Source organism: Dromiciops gliroides, chromosome 1 (assembly GCF_019393635.1).
Source record: "Dromiciops gliroides isolate mDroGli1 chromosome 1, mDroGli1.pri, whole genome shotgun sequence".
In the NCBI taxonomy this organism is placed as follows: domain Eukaryota; kingdom Metazoa; phylum Chordata; class Mammalia; order Microbiotheria; family Microbiotheriidae; genus Dromiciops; species Dromiciops gliroides.
This window is the reverse complement of record NC_057861.1, coordinates 189,980,940-189,997,450: the sequence shown is the minus strand read 5'-3', so window position 1 is coordinate 189,997,450 and position 16,511 is coordinate 189,980,940. Positions and strand designations below refer to the sequence as shown.

General features: G+C 41.1%; 1 protein-coding gene across 5 annotated transcripts in view; it reads right to left on the bottom strand.

Moving 5' to 3' along the window:
* The window catches only part of CARMIL1 (capping protein regulator and myosin 1 linker 1), a 413,672-nt gene extending 407,883 nt beyond the window's left edge, over positions 1-5,789 (bottom strand). For all 5 annotated transcript variants that reach the window (XM_043975746.1, XM_043975748.1, XM_043975747.1 and 2 more), the window contains exons 1-2: positions 5,333-5,789; positions 599-696 (exon numbers count right to left, since the gene is read on the bottom strand). In XM_043975746.1, the coding sequence (XP_043831681.1) occupies positions 599-696; positions 5,333-5,372 (138 nt within the window). In that variant the 5' untranslated portion in view covers positions 5,373-5,789. The remainder of the gene's footprint in view (positions 1-598; positions 697-5,332) is intronic.
* Between the last annotated feature and the right edge of the window lie 10,722 nt (positions 5,790-16,511).

The window sequence follows — 16,511 nt, the reverse complement described above, 5'->3', positions numbered from 1 at the left end:
TCCCTTTATTACATCAAATATTATATATATAATGTTACATTTTGTTATGGATACATTAGTATCCATTCAAAAATTTAAGCACCTACTATATGCAAGGCATCATGCTAGGAACTGTGGGGGATACAATGAAAAATAAGGCCAAATCCCCTCACATCACAGAGCATCAGATTCGTACTCATAAAAGATATAGATAACAGTCAAGAAAAATTGCTAGGAGGGCATGAGACAAGAAACTTTGATTTTTCTCATGTTACTATTTGTATTTGTCATAATTAACTCACTTAAATAATACAATATTTTACACAATAAATTGACAAAAGGCCATAAATGATAACAAAACACATGGTTGAGTTTTATAATTTGAAGAAATTCAATGTCCAAAATGTAGGTCACCAATATATTTCTATACTTTGGATACACCAATATTCAATTAAAAAATCTCCCAGTGAATACTAAATGATTTTCAGATCTTTCAAACAATTTATCTCAGAGTCCTACACAAATACAACACCAGTCTACAATATAAACTAAATCAACAAAAATGTGGGGGAGTGCATTTATACTATCAAATCATTTTAATGGGGAAAAAAATGCTTACCAGTACTTTGTTTTCTACTTTATCTCCCTTGACTTCCAACTTTACTTTCTTTTTTACGGCAATTTTAATCTTTCTGCCAATAACATCCTTGATACTTTCTGCAAAAAAAAAAAAAAAAGAGAATGGTATAATTATACACTTTCATAATAAGGAATAAAATCAAGGAGAAATTGAGAAAAAGGATGTTTTTCTAGAAAAGGAAATTATAATATCAAACTGTTCTCATTATTATCAGATATTCTGAATTTATTAGACACCTACTATCCAACTTCCACTGAACAAGATTTAGTGAGAGAAAAGCTTAACACTTCTTTCGATGCTGGAAGAACTTATAATTTTGTTAGGAGATGAGATATACACATGAAATGGATTCTTAAACAACAAAATTATCAAATACTAAAAATATGATAGATAATAAGCACTACAAGAGTTCAGAAGGGAGAGGTCAATGAGGTTAGAAGCCAAGAAAGCCTCTTAGAATTCCTGGTTTCCTTTGAAATTCAGCTCAAAAAATACCTTCTCCATGAAAAATTTTCTGATCCTCCCCAACACAAATAAAACTCCTTATGAACTTCCTCCAAAAACTACTTGGTGTTCATTCTGTATATATCATGTATATTAAAACACAGTATTCTGTGTGTATTTATATATGTGTGCATATATATACATATAATATATATGTGTGTATATATATGTGTGTGTTTGTATGTGTGTGTGCATGCAATGTATAGATAGAATATTCTTAACTGTTCTTGCCACTCAACCAGCATTTATTAAGCACCTAGTACATGCAAGGCGCATGGGGATTAAAAAATATGGCAGAAAACAGGTCTTCCTCTCAAGGAATTCAGTCTAATGGGGAGAGACAACATGCAAACAATTGTAAAAACAAGCTCTATACAACAGGATAAAAAATTGGGGGTATTCTCCGAAGAAGGCACTAGGATTCAGAACTGGGAAGGCCTTCCTGCAGAAGGGGAGACTTTAGCTGAGACTTGAGGGAATGTAGATAAAGTAGGAAGCAGAGATGAAGACAGTGAAAGGGGTCAAAAGAAGGAATCAAGGGGGCAACTAGGTGGTGCAGTGAATAAAGCACTGGCTCTGGATTCAGGAGGACCTGAGTTCAAATCCTGCCTCAGACACTTGCCACTTACTAGCTGTGTGACCTTGGGCAAGTCACTTAACCCTTACTGCCCCACAAAAACCAACAAACAAACAAATAAAAAGAAGAAGGAAACAAGGAAGAAAAAACAGGTCAAAGATGGAACATCCTGTGTGGGGAACTGCAAGTCCAATGAAATGTCACTGGGTTGCAGAGTACATGGAACGGAATAAGGTGTAAGAAGACTAGAAAAGTAGGAAGGGGGCAGATTATGAAAGATTTTAAATGCCAAACGGAGAATTTTATATTTAATCCTAGAGGTAACAGGGAGCCACTGGAGTAAGAGCAGGGAGAGACTTGAGGCAGGGACACCAACCAGCAGACTATGGCAATAATCTAAGTGGGATGTGATGAGGGCCTACACAAGGGTGATTGCAGTTACAGAGGAGAGAAGGGACCATGTATGAAGGCAGAAATGACCAGACTTGATGACTAATTAGATATTGGGGGAAGAGGGGGAAAGGTGAAAATGTGGAATTGAGAATAAGACCCAGATTGTAAGCCTGAATGACTGGAAGGATGGCAGTACTCTCAACAGTAAAAGCAAAGTTAGGAAGAGGGAAGGTCTGGAAGGAAAGATTAATTCAGTTTTAGACCCATTGAGTTTCAGCTCTAGAAGTCTAATAGGCAGGCAGAGACTAAAGGTCAAGAGAGAAATTAAGGCTGGACAAGTAGATCTCAGAGTCATCTGCGTAGAAGTGATCAATGAAACTGTGGGAGTCAAAGAGATCACCAAAAGAAAAGCGGCCACCATTAAAATGTTAGTTCCTGGAGGGCAAGAACCATTTTCCTTTTGTCTTTGCATCCCAGCACAGTGTCAGACACACAGTAAGTGCTTAATGAAAGCTTAGTGATGGAGAAGGAAATAGAACTAGAAGGACATGGAAAACTTATATATAGGTAAAGCAGACATGGGGGAGGGTGGTTAGGGGAAAAGATCAGGATGTCAGAGCATCCAAGAAGGGTTGCCATCACAGCCCCCACCAAAGCAACACCCTACAGAATTCCAAGACTCATGAAAATGGACCCCAAGTGTATGTGACAAGGAGGGAAGGAGGGAATCAAATGTTTTGGCCAGATTTGTTTAGTAAACAATTCTTTTCTAAGAGTCTTGGGCTAATGGCACGTGGAGCTTTGGACAAGGTTGTCATGTGTATCTAACTGGACAGAGCAGGTCCAAAGAGTGCCTTACAGTCATTTACCAACAAAATTAATAAATAAATAAATAAGGGGGGGTGGGGGGCAAAATGGAAATCAGGAGGTCCTATTCCTATTCAAAATCAAACTTCAGGCATCTGAGGGCTGAGCAAATCATTAGGGTAAAATGGAGTAAGGAACTGGTCAACCTGGGTAGAGGGATATGTAAACAAACCAACAAGAAGTGACAGGCCTTCCTATGAGGTTAATAAATGAGTCAAATTTCAGATTTTGCAGTGAACTCTTTGTCAGGTTGTGTCAGGTTCCCTTGCCACTAATTTCTAAGGTAAATTTATTTCCCCCATTTTTTTCTTGAGCATATATGGCAATCCAAACTTTCTATTACCAAGCAAAGGACAACATATTTCCCTGGCTAAAAATCTGTAGTCCTTCCTTCTATTAAACTCATCTCCTCAATCCTCAGGTTAGCTAATAAGAATTTCCCTGCCACCTCAAGCACTCTCCTAATCTAAGAAGGATCTCTCCAAGAGCTTTCAGGATTGCAAGGCCTAGCCTGGGCAGGTTTCTATTCTCTTGGATGGTGGAAAAGTCCATTCTATCCTGAACAAAATGTAACATCCTAACAAAACAAAAAGTAAGGCAGGAAAGGTCTTGGAGGTGTGTATGTAAATTTGTATAGGTACAATAGTTATATATGTGTGTGTATACACACTTGCATAGATACATATATATTTGTATAGATGTGTATGTATATATTTCAATCTGTAAGTATATACTTGCAAGTATATTACATATACATGAATATGTAATATATTTGCAGATTGAAAAGGGAAATGATTCTCCTAAGCATTAAAAAAGATAACATCTTACCCTTAATTTCAGAATGAAATTGGCTAAAGGTCACTTTTGAAATTCACAAAAAGCATCGGCTTCAACAAAGTCTAGCAACAGTTTCTTTGCATTATTTTACTTGCCGAGTTAACACACACCAAAAGAAAAACAGACTAACTTTCCTAAGAGATATTACTATCTAAGACAGAAACCAGAGAGGCAAATTCCACAAATGCAGACTGATGAGCATTTGGAAACTTCCTCTTGTGGTCAGTGCCAAACATCAGCTGCCTTGAATTGTAGGCTATCCTGTATGCCAGTGAAGGCTCAGTCGAGGGATGTGGATCACTAGGGAGACACACACACACACACCGTGCAATAATATAGTATTCCACTCCCACGAAGTCTAAAATACTGTTTTTGGCAATCCATATAGGATCTCACAAAATCTACCTTAGACTTTAATATTTTTTTTAGTGAGGCAATTGGGGTTAAGTGACTTGCCCAGGGTCACACAGCTAGTAAGTGTTAAGTGTCTGAGGCCGTATTTGAACTCAGGTACTCCTGAATCCAAGGCCAGTGCTCTATCCACTGCGCCACCTAGCTGCCCCGACTTTAATATTTTTTTAATGTCCTGAATACAACCTGCTTTAACCCCAAAGTATTTAAGCTGCCAATGACCCTAGACCCCCAAGCAATGACCTAAAATTGCCTCCCTAGCATGGCTAACTTCCCCAAGTGGGCCTGTTTCAGAGGGTCTCCAAACAACAGGTCACCTTGGCTGAGTCACAAAAGGATTTAGGATGGCGAGCAACGGTTAATCATTATTAAAGGCAAGCTTTTTTTATTAACTCTCAATTTCCTGGCCTCGAGTTTACGTCAGCCTTTTACCACCACCACCACCCCCGCCCCCCCCCCTGCACCCACCCCACGAGCTCCACAGGCTACTCCAAGCCACGCCTTTCCAGGCGCAGTCGCTTAACCAGAACAGCATGGCACAGTGATAGCGAGAGGCAGAGACTGCGGAGCTGGGGGAGCGCGCAGGAGCTGAGCCGCCAGAAGGATGGATGCTGCGCTCTAGGATGAGAGAGATGGGCATCTCCCCAACCTCCTCCAGCTACCATTACGCCCCCGGGGGTGCTGCGCGGGACTTCCTCGGAGTTTGTGGCAGAGGGGGACGTTTAAGCGCTCTGCCAGGTTTTCCTGAACTCCAAATCGGAGACTCCCTGACTCCCTCCCATAGCCCCTCCCCTTCTCTCTGCAAACCTTCCCTCCAGCAGAGCAGCGCAGCGCAGAGGCAGCCACGGGAGAGCTCGCCTCTGCCCGCCGCCTCCCAGCCCCGAAACCCTCCCGTCGCTTACCCAGTCTCCCACCTCTCCTTTGCATTTTAAGACACTTTGATCTTTTTTTTTCCTTTCTCTTTTGGGGGCGGGTGTTAAAACGATAGTAGCCAACAGCCCTGAAAAACTTCCCTGCCAAACCTTGGTCCCCGCTTGGAGTCATCCCGGGGGGAAGAGGGAAAGGTGAAGGTGGGATGGGGAAGGAGATGGAGAAATACAACAAATAAACAGCGTGAGTCTTACCTATCAACTCTTTGGGCACCTCTGAGCTCTCTTCAGTCATTGTTGCCCTTTACGGAGGGGTACGGAGCTGGTTCAACTATAATTTATTCCCCACCCTCTCCTAAGCACCTAAAATATATATGTATATATCTTTTTTTTCCTTTAAAGATGCGGCTCGCAAATGGAGCAAGGAGGAGGCAGGGAAGGAGGAAGAATTAAAAAAAAAGGTTGCTGCCCTCCCCCCACCAAAAAAAAAAAGAGTTGCAAATAAGAGATGACTGTGTGGCTGCTACATGACGACTAGTCTTCGGTTCCTGGAGGAGGCTGGACAAGGGATACGGGTGAAACAGTGCTCCGGGAGCTGGGGTAGAGGCGGCTGGGACCGCCCGCAGCAGCCACCGCCACCTCCGCTGCTGCTGCCGCTGCCTCCGCCGCTGCTGCTGCTGCTGCCGCTGCCGCTGCCGCTGCCGCTGCCGCTGCCGCCGCCGCCGCCGCCGCCGCTGCTGCCGCCCCTGCTGCTGCTCCTCCTCTCACTCCCTCACTCGCTCCCTCCCGCTGGGGCTCCCGCTTCCCTCCAGTCCTCAGCTGCTCTCGCCTCCCTCCTTCCTGCTCCAGACACCTACTGGCCTTAGGTGAAAGCGGAAGGCGTGGGGAGGGGGGCGGGGGAGAGGAGGGGAGAAGAAGGGAGGCGGGGAGGAGGAATAGGATTTCCTCGCTTTCTATCCGTGGCTCCCCGCCCCGCCGGGAACTGCTGGGTGCACGCAAACCCAGCCCTCCTTCTCCTCCTCCTCCTTCTTTCTCCTCCTCCACCTCCTCCTAGTTACTCCTCACCTCGCGAGAGCCAGCTTCCCGGAATGAACCCACTCTCGGGCCTCCCGTCACCCCAAAACCTGCCCCGGCTGTCCGCACGCTGAGCTAAAGGCATGAAGGAACTTGGGCCGCCAACCCTTACTACCACCCAAACCACAAAATCCCTATGTCTGGAGAGGAGACAGGAACCGGGGGGCCATCTGCTGGCTGCAGAGGGAGGAGATGGGGAGGCCTGTGCTTCTGCGGGTGCTGGGAATATCTTCTGTACTTGGGGGTCTCTCCTGTGTTCCTCTTTTTGGATACTAGGTGGGAAATGGAACATAAGAGAGTGAAGCACCAGGTTGGCCATCATGCTGTTTTGCAAAGAGACAGTCCCGTTTTGGGGAGCAATTTAATAACCGCCCCCACCCCTTACATGTCATTTTATCTGCAGTATTTATTTTCCATCTTCATGTGAGCACAAGCTAAGCAAAACCTGGAAACACAAACCATATGGTGAGGAATGACTCTGGGCTTCCCCCCCCCCCCAGCCCCATACATTTTCCAACATGTGCTTGCCAGACATTTGAAATACCCATCATTTAAATTGTAAAAACAGCTTGAGAGAAGCCCCAGCAACTGTCAGCCTGCCTCCTATCCTGTTGTCCTTTCCCCCTATTTATCGGCATCATCGATTAAAATCTGGGAGGGATTTAGAGGCCCTGAAGTTCAGCCCCCTAGAAACTATAAGGCTGAAAGAAGTCTCCCCACCTACCTCCTTAAATTCGGAAAGTGTACAGTCTGTGGATTAGGCCGGTCCTTCAGAGGCATTATGTCTAGGGCCTGATCAGTGGCAGTTTCAGGACCTAGGATATTTGTGTGCCTCAGATTATGCCCATTAACTCTGAACTAGGAAAGCAAACATTTTCCCAGTGAGGATTGGTTTACAACAGAGAAAGGGAGAAAAGGAGAAAGGGAAACCTGAAGCATTGGATGTCTCGTTTGAAACAAAACTCTGTGAACACTGTAAACAAGACTGTCCCCAGCTCAAAGTCTTTTACCAAAGCCCTCTGCCTCCATGTTAAAGTAAGAAACAGCTCAGTCTGGTATTTCAGGGCCTCTCAAATCTAACCCACTCCACCTTTCTTTTATTGAATCTTAGACTAGATGAAACCTCAGTGGTCATATGGTCCAACTAATCTGAGCAAGAATCCTGCCTGTAAGGCACCTGAGAAGCAGTCGTTCAGTTTTTTTGAACAGGAATTAGTCATTAGATGAATCAACTTGTATTAACCAGGATAATGCTACTAATGCTGCTTTGAGAATGGGATGTGTCAAATATCTAGGAACAAAACTTTCCCTCAAAAGAAATACAAGGAGACAGCTAGGTGGCACAGTGGATAAAGCACCCGCCCTGGATTCAGGAGGACCTCAGTTCAAATCCGACCTCAGACACTTGACATTTACTAGCTGTGTGATCCTGGGCAAGTCACTTAACCCTCACCACCCTGCAAAAAAAAAAAAAGAAAGAAAGAAAGAAATACAAAACATTCCTGAATTTAAGTGAAAATATACGCTGATATAATAGAATGCCAAAGTTGGAATCAGGAGGCTTGGGTTCAAATCCTTAACCTCACTGAGCCTTAGTTTCCTCATCTGCAAAAGGGGAACAGTAATAATAAAATTGATGTGAGGGGCAGCTAGGTGGCGCAGTGGATAGAGCACCAGCCCTGGAGTCAGGAGTACCTGAGTTCAAATCTGGCCTCAGACACTTAACACTAGCTTTGTGACCCTGGGCAAGTCACTTAACCCCAATTGCCTCACTAAAAAAAAAAATGATGTGAGAAAAACATATTGCAAATTTTAAAGCATTCTATGAGTAGAAGTGTAACATGGTTGATACTTGGAATAAGGAAGACAAGTTCAAATCCTCCCAAACATTAGCTCTGTGGCCCTTGGCAAGTCACTGCTCTGAACCTGTTTTCCTCATCTATAAAATGGATATAAAAACACTTATACTAAGCTACCCCCACAAGATTGTTGTGAAGAAAGCATTTTATAAACCTTAAAATGCTATATAAACATGAGTTATTATCTTCCAACTCTAAACTGATGATCCTATTAATCATGTACTTGCCTATGACATCTCCTATATATTTTTTTATGTTGTTGTTGGGGGTGGACTTGAAGTCCAGAAGACCACAGTCAAGTCCTGCCTCTGATACACACTGAGTGACCTAACTGTGTCCAAGTCACTTAACTTTCCTTAAGTTGAGCAGCTTTCTTAGACTCTAAAGAACTACTCTCTCCATGGTTAAAGGAGTTTGGGGTAGGGTACAGAGAGTGGAGAATAAAGCAATACCCTAAACAGATGAAATCACTGCTCTAGACCAGATTTCTTAAATTGGTATTTGACTTTTCATGTGCTCCAATCTTATCTCCCCATCCATATGATAAGCCATTTAGGGAGAGGTATCCTGCCTTAATATAACTCTCAGTAACAGAACAATGTTAAATTTGATAGGTGCTCATTAAATATGTGAATGATTGGTCTGCATATTTGATGATCTCTTAGACACCTATTCCCTAGCTTGGCATTTTTTTTCTGAATATTTTCTTGACTCATCAAATATATCTTTCCTGTAATTAAGTAGAATTAACATCTCAAAATGGTCCTTTCATTTTACTGTTTGTTTGTTGTAGTTTTTTAAAAAGTTTTTCTGGCATATACCAATGAAGTTTTAGAAACATAGCCCTGAAGGTTCCAAACCAAGTGGGAACTCATGAAAATAAGGACAGAAGATTTTCTTGTAAGCCCCAGGGGGTGGAAGGAATAAAGGGAATACTGTAGAATAGCCCTGGAATACTGTGCACCCTGGCTTCTATGAACGGAAGCTGGGATTTCAATGAAAGACTCTTTTTCACTGCAGCAGAATCCTGATTGGCTGCTCTACATCCTAAAGGGGTGGATTCATCTATGGACCTCATCTCTCAAACACTGAAAATGAGTGACTGATTGGGAGATCAAAGCCATTTATTTCTTAGGTGCAAACCTCAAATATGTTTCAGAATGGCAGGAACATAACTCCAAGGACCGCAGTTATTTCAGTGGTGGGACACAACAAGCAATGAATTTCTTCGGTAGAAGAGATTTATGGCAACAGCTCACAAGATGCAGTGAATTCTCTGAAATCCGTCCTTGTGGACCAAAGTCTGCCTACCCTACTAACTCTTCAACCCAACCTTACTCTAATCTGGCATTTCCCTTATTTTCAAGCTTATTGACAGTTTTCTGACAGAAAAAAGGCACATATACTGGATCATGATTGTGTAAGATCTTAATTCTGTGGCCATCTAAACAAGGAATTATTTGTAGTAAAGTATGCATATACAGACAGCACAGTATTTGGCAAGTAATTGAATAGAAAACGCTATTTACTTGTGAACCTATACTTGAGGTTTAGAACAAAAATGGAGCAGTAATAATAAATTCAAATCATTGCTCATAACATAATAATAAATTAGTAATAATAAGCAGTAATAATAAATTAGAATCATTGCTCATAACATAAGATTTATAAAGTACTTTTTTCACAACAATCCTGAAAAGTAGATAACAGAAGTATTATTATCATTTCCCTTTCCAGGTGAGGAAACTAGCACTGAACTGTTGTGTGGCTTATCAAAGGTTATACAGCTAAGTGTCAGGGCTGACACAGGGACAGGCTAAGATTCAAAACCAGGTCTTTCCTAACTCCAAATCCAACTTTCTGTCACAACACACTGCTCATCAGTGACTCAGAAATTAGTTACAGCAAGCTTTATTTGGTTGCAAACATATGTCATAGCAAATAAATTATTTTAAGTGATCTGTGTTTGTTGAAATGTTAGCTGAATATATTTATTTCTACCAGAACAATAGAATTCACTAAACAACAGAGTCCTAGAAGACATCATGTATTTCAGGATGTAAGAGCTAAAATTCTAGCTATACTGTCTAAAATATCTAATGAGTGGTCGCCAATAAATTATAAGCTTTAGCAAGAGTTAGGCTTTTGGGGCAGCTAGGTGGCGCAGTAGATAAAGCACCAGCCCTGGATTCAGGAGTACCTGAGTTCAAATCCGGCCTCAGACACTTGACACTTACTAGCTATGTGACCCTGGGCAAGTCACTTAACCCCCAATGCCCCACAAAAAAAAAAAGAGAGACTTTTAAGCATTTATTAAGGAGAATAAGAATTTTGTAAAGAGAGAGAGAAAGGTCTAGATTCCTCTATCTATTAAAGGGAGAGCGCATTTCTAGCTCCCTTCTCCCCCAGAGTCCTCAGGAGAGTGAGCCAGCACCCCAGCCTCCCCCTTCTTCCTCCCACCAGCAAACGTCACTTCCTGACACCAAAGAAAAGATGCATGGTCTTGCCCTCAGAGACCTTCACCTCATGGCGGAGCTTTTCTACAGTAAGTCTCCAGCAGGTGGTGTCATTCCAATCGTTATAGTGAAATGAAGAGAATAAAACTATGGAATTAAAAAAAAATACCTGAAGGCCTTACCCACCATGAATTTCATGCTTTATCCACTCTAATCAAGAGTGATTTCAATTTGGAAGATTTTGGGAAATGTGTTTGGTAGAGTGGAAAGAACATTGGATTTGAAGCCAGAAGGCCTAGGTCTCATATCTATACTTTTTTTTTTTTTAGTGAGGCAATTGGGGTTAAGTGATTTGCCCATGGTCACACAGCTAGTAAGTGTTAAGTGTCTGAGACCAGATTTGAACTCATGTACTCCTGAATCCAGGGCCGGTGCTCAATCCACTGCGCCATCTAGCAGCCCCTATACTTATTACCTATGTAATCCTGGGCAAGTCATTTACCTTTCCAAGGCCTCAGTTTTCTCATACTGAGAAAACCCCACCCATAAAATAAGGGGATTGGACTAGTTGAGCTCTGAAGTTCTTTATACAATGTGAGCACTTGTACTTCCAAAATCAGAAAAAAAAATATTTCTAGACTTAATAAAGTGATGAAGAAAATCTTTAAAATGCAGATTAAACTAAAGGTGTGTTATGTGTACATTTTCACCCCAAGAGAGCCAGTCATCCAACATTTACCAGCACTACCCCTGATTCTAGGAGTAACCCTGAGAAGTTACATCTGGTCCTGTTGTTCAGGAGGCCCTGTCAGTATGCTCCCCACTGATTATCCAGGCAGTGTATTAGCATTTAATTAGGAATATTCATTAAGGTTATATAGTAAAAACAGTTGGTAGAAAGTATTCCTCCCATAGGTCTGGGACACACTCTCCCACAAGTACATAGAGAGTCTAGGGAAAAGTTGGCTCAAGCTTGGAGAGCACATATAACAAAGGGCTGAGGCCTTGTTAGAGAAATGAAGTTGTTTTTCCATTTCCCAAAAAAGTCATGATCCCTGAAACTGCCCCTTAGTTCAGTGTATCTAATTTGTTCCTTCTCATGTCCCTGCTTGATGCATTATTTGACATTGTATCAAAGCTCTTGAAGCATGACTCCCAAAACAGTTGTTGGGATGATCCTACTGGAATATCCCTGTCTGATAGACACTAGAATTAGATCTAAATTTTTCAATCAATCTCATTCAATACATTTCATTTGATGTTGGATTTGAACTCAGGTCTTTCCAACTACAGGTGCAGTGCTCTATTTACTCAGTCACTTAACCATCTTCAGTTGTCCTGATGTATATCTTATCACTGGACCCAGATGATTGGAGGAGAGAGTGAGACTGGTGACTTTGCATAGCCCTGCCTCACTTAAATCCAATTCAGTGCAAGTCATGACATCACCCTGATGTCAGGGTCATCTTAGAGAATGAAGGACAAATAACAACAATACATTTCATCATCTCATTTCATCTAATGGTTAGAAGCACTTTTCTCCTTCCCAACTTGATTTACTAAGCTCTTTAAACAAAAGTTATGTCTTTGTTGTCTATAGATTATTTATGGTTGATTGATTGATCCTGTAACCCAATCAGAATGTTCTCACTTGAGAAAGGTGTTGGGGCATAAGAAAACCTTATTAGTTATATTAATTGGGGTTGGACTATGGTATACCCCCACCCAACACTCTCCCCTCTATTTAACATCTTCTGTCCTTAATAAATACACTGTAGTATCATTGGCAAAGTTTGGTGTCTCACTTCTTTCATAGCTCTCTATAGATTTGGGAAGGTTCAGCATAATTTTTAAATGCCATCATAATGCTTGGCTACAGCTTTCTGAAAGTAGAAAGGCAAACTGTTTTGGGCAGTAAAGATTTCCCCCTCATTGGAAGTCTTCAAACAAAAGCTGAATAAACACTTTTCAGGGATGTCATAGTAAAGAATCGTTTTTAAATATGAATGGAAGGTGTGTGACCTTGGGCAAGTCACTTAACCCTCATTGCCCTGCAAAAATTGAATGGAAAAGAGGACTCCTAAAGTCCATTCTGACTGAATCTGGAAACAGTGCCTATGGAAGGGGTGGATTGCGGGTGAGGCGACAAGGTGGACTGAAGTCCACTCCCATAAGGATGGTAGAAAGAGGACTCAAGTCAACCTGTACAGATTCACAGAAATAGGAACTAACTTTATGCACATTCCTTGTAATTTTCAAGATCACTAGTTAGTGATAGAAGTGATAGTGATAGTGATAGATAGTAATAGTGATAGAAGTTGAGTAAGAAAGCTAAGGTTTTATAGAAAGTCCCACTGATTAGGCAACCAAAAGAAGAAAGGCTCTCCCAGTTGTTTCAAGCACAAGATAGGGTAGTGCAAAGAACATTGGACTACAAGCCAGGAACCTTGGATTTTAATTCCTGCATCTGTCACTACTTGTGAGACCTGAGTCAGGTCATTCTTCCTCTAGACCTCCATTTCCTTAATTTTTAAAAGGGAGAAAAGCTTATCAGATCACAGATTTAGAGATGGAAGGATCTTTGGGTCCATCTAGGCCAATGTCCTAAAAACTGAGGCCCAGATAATTTGTCACTTTCTGAAAGTTTTCAGATGGAAGCCTGGTCTTCTGATTCTAAATCTGGCACATTTAAATTTTTTTTTAATTAAAAATCTATTTTCTCTTTCTCATACTTCATCTACAACTATTGAAAACACAAGAAAAACAAAACCCAAATAACAAATATTCACAGTCAAGCAAAACAAATTCCCACAGTGGCCATGTCCAAAATTATATGTCTTAATCTGTACCCTGAGTCCATGACCTTTTTGTTAGGAGGTACGACCTCTCTAGTCCTCTAGAATTATGATTGGTCATTTCATTGACCAGAATTCTTAAGTCTTTCAAAGTTATTTTTCTTTACAGTGTTGTTATAATTGTCTAAACTTTTCTCCTGGCTCTGCTCATTTCACTCTACATCAATTCATAGCCGTCTTCAGAGGTTTCTTTGAAATCTTTCCTATCATCATTTGTTATAGCACAACAACATGCCATTTTATTCATATATCATGATTTGTTTAGCTATTTGACAATTGATGGGCATTCCTTTAGTTTTCAGATCTTTGCTCCAAAGAGCTTTTATATACATGCACATACATATAGTTTCTTTATCTCATCCATCTTTGGCTTAATGGTGCTATTGCTAGGTCAAAATGTATTCACGGTTTAGTAATTTTGGGGGCATAGTTCTAAATTGCTGTCCAGAATGGTTGGACCAATTCACAGCTCCACCAATAGTCCATTAGTGTGCTTGTTTTGCCACAGCCTCTTCAACATTTGTCATTTTCCCTTTTCTGTCAATGTTGCTAATCTGATGAGTGCAAAGTAATCCTGAATTGGAAATGATCCCTCCCTTCCAGTTCAATGCTATCTATGAGCTTCTTCTATGAATATTCTTTGCCAAGACAGGGAATATATAATTACAATGATCTTCCTCACCATTACCACCACACGCCAAACAAAACCATTTTTATTATTCATTTCTGTCATTAAGAATATTGTCTGGGACAGCTAGGTGGCGCAGTGTATAGAGCACCAGCCCTGGATTCAGGAGGACCTGAGTTCAAATTCAGCCTCAGACACTTAACACTTATTAGCTGTGTGACCCTAGGCAAGTCACTTAACCCCAATTGCCTCACCAAAAACAAACAAACACAAGAAAGAATATTATTTGAACAAAGACAATTGCGTGTGTTTGGGAGGAAGGGATGACTTTCCCCAAATCATATAATAATTAAATAGCTGAACTGGAGTTTGTACGCAAGTCCCCAGACTCTGAATCTAGTATTCTTCCTTTGTTACTTTATTTCATAAATGCAGAAAATAAGGCTCAGAGAGAAACCTAGGGTCATGGAGCCAGAGAAGAATAACAGCTGTCTAAGTAATTGAAGGACAGTTACAAGGAGAAGAGTTAGATCTCTTCTACTTGTCCCTTGAGAGCAGAACTAGTGTTAACGCATGGAAGTTTCAGAGGCAGTGATTTACAATTGAAGTAAGTATTAACTTACTAACAATTAGAGCTATTCAATAGTATTAAGGGGGGGCGGCTAGGTGGCACAGTGGATAAAGAACTGGCCCTGGATTCAGGAGTACCTGAGTTCAAATCCGACCTCAGACACTTGACACATACTAGCTGTGTGACCCTGGGCAAGTCACTTAACCCCCATTGCCCCGTGAAAAAAAAGAAAAAAGTATTAAGGGTTACCTCTGGAGTTAAAGGATGCCCCCTCACTGGAGGTCTGAATAATGATTTGTCATCTATGTTCTAGAGGGGATTTTTGTTTGTTAACTGAACTTGATGATAACCACTGAGGACCCTTCCAGTTCTAAGATTCCCTGCTAACACCTCCACCCTGATAAGACATTAGAAGAGGATATTAGTGAACAAATATGATAGGACTTTAAAAATTTAATATATTTTATTTTTCCCCAATTACATGTTAAAACAACTTTTTAAACATTTGTGTTTTTTAAAACTTTGAGTTTCAAATTCTATCTCTCTCTTCCTCAGTTCCCTCCCCCTTCCCTGAGACAGTAAGCAATCAGATATTGGTTATACATATGCAATCATGTAAAACATTTCCATATTAGTTATTTTGTACAAGAAGACTTGAATAAAAGAAAAAGAATGAAAGAAATAAAGTGAAAAATAGCATACTTCAATCTGTATTCAAGGAATATCAGTTCTTTCTCTGGAGTGGATAGCATGCTTCATCATTACTTAGATCACTGCATTGCTGAGAAGAGCTAAATCTATCACATTTGATCATCACACCATGTTGTTGTTGTTGCTGCTGTGTACAATGCTCTCTTGGTTCCATTCACCTCACTTTGCATCACTTAACCCTGTTTTCCTCAGTTTTCTCAAATCTGTCAAATGTCTATCCTGCCTCCTTTTGCCCCACAGTTATATCCCCATGCTACATGTTGGGGGACAGCTGTTGCAACATGTGGACCTTGCCACAATTCTATTCCCTTGTACCACACTGTATAAAAGCTTCTGGCTGTTAGATGCTGTTCTCTTATTCTCCTTTAAAAGTCCCATACCCAGACAAAGAAATCAAAGCTATATATGTAGTCATATTAAAAATAATGCTCGAAATCACTATCGATTAGAGTCTACTGCACCACCTAGCTGCCCCCGAAATGGAATAGTATCTCATTTATGTTGGGTCCCTATGATGTCTCTTTTTTTCCCTTTTGCAAATATGCAATGTAATTTTTTTGTGGGGGAGAGGGGGGCAGTGGGAATTAAGTGACTTTCCCAGGATCACCCAGCTAGTAAGTGTCAAGTATCTGAGGTCACATTTGAACTCAGGTCCTCCTGAGCCCAGGGACTGTGCTTTATCCACTGCACCACCTAGCTGCCCCCAAAATGTACTCTTAGTCCTCAGAATTGGGTTTGAGTGGTTAGCTCAGATAAGGATTGTACTTTTTTCTTCATGTTGTTCTCAAGTTTTCAAATATCTTTTAACTCTTACTTTGGCAGATATTATTTCACATTCATGTAAAACTGGCAAATGCTTAGAACAAAAAAATTTACAAGTACATCCTCTCAGTGCAGCCTATTATTAATTGGGCATATGTATGGTTCACAACCTATAAGAGGAGGATTTCGATGTGGGGTGAGGAAAGGAAGAGATACTGCTTGGGTCATGGTGCAGAAGCCATTGGGCAGGGGCACTTAGGTGTCGCAGTGGATAAATCACTGGTCCTGGATTCAGGAGGACCTGAGTTCAAATCTAGCCACAGAAACTTGATACTTACTAGCTATATGATCCTCAGCAAGTCACTTAACCCTCATTGCCCTGCAAAGAAAAAAAGAAGAAGAAGGCATTGGGCAGCTTGCTTTTGGGGCATGAAATTTCAAATTTGACTTTCTTCTGAATCTTTGCTTTTTATGAATTCATCCTCCTCCATTGAAGTAGCCCCTTCAAACCCACATTT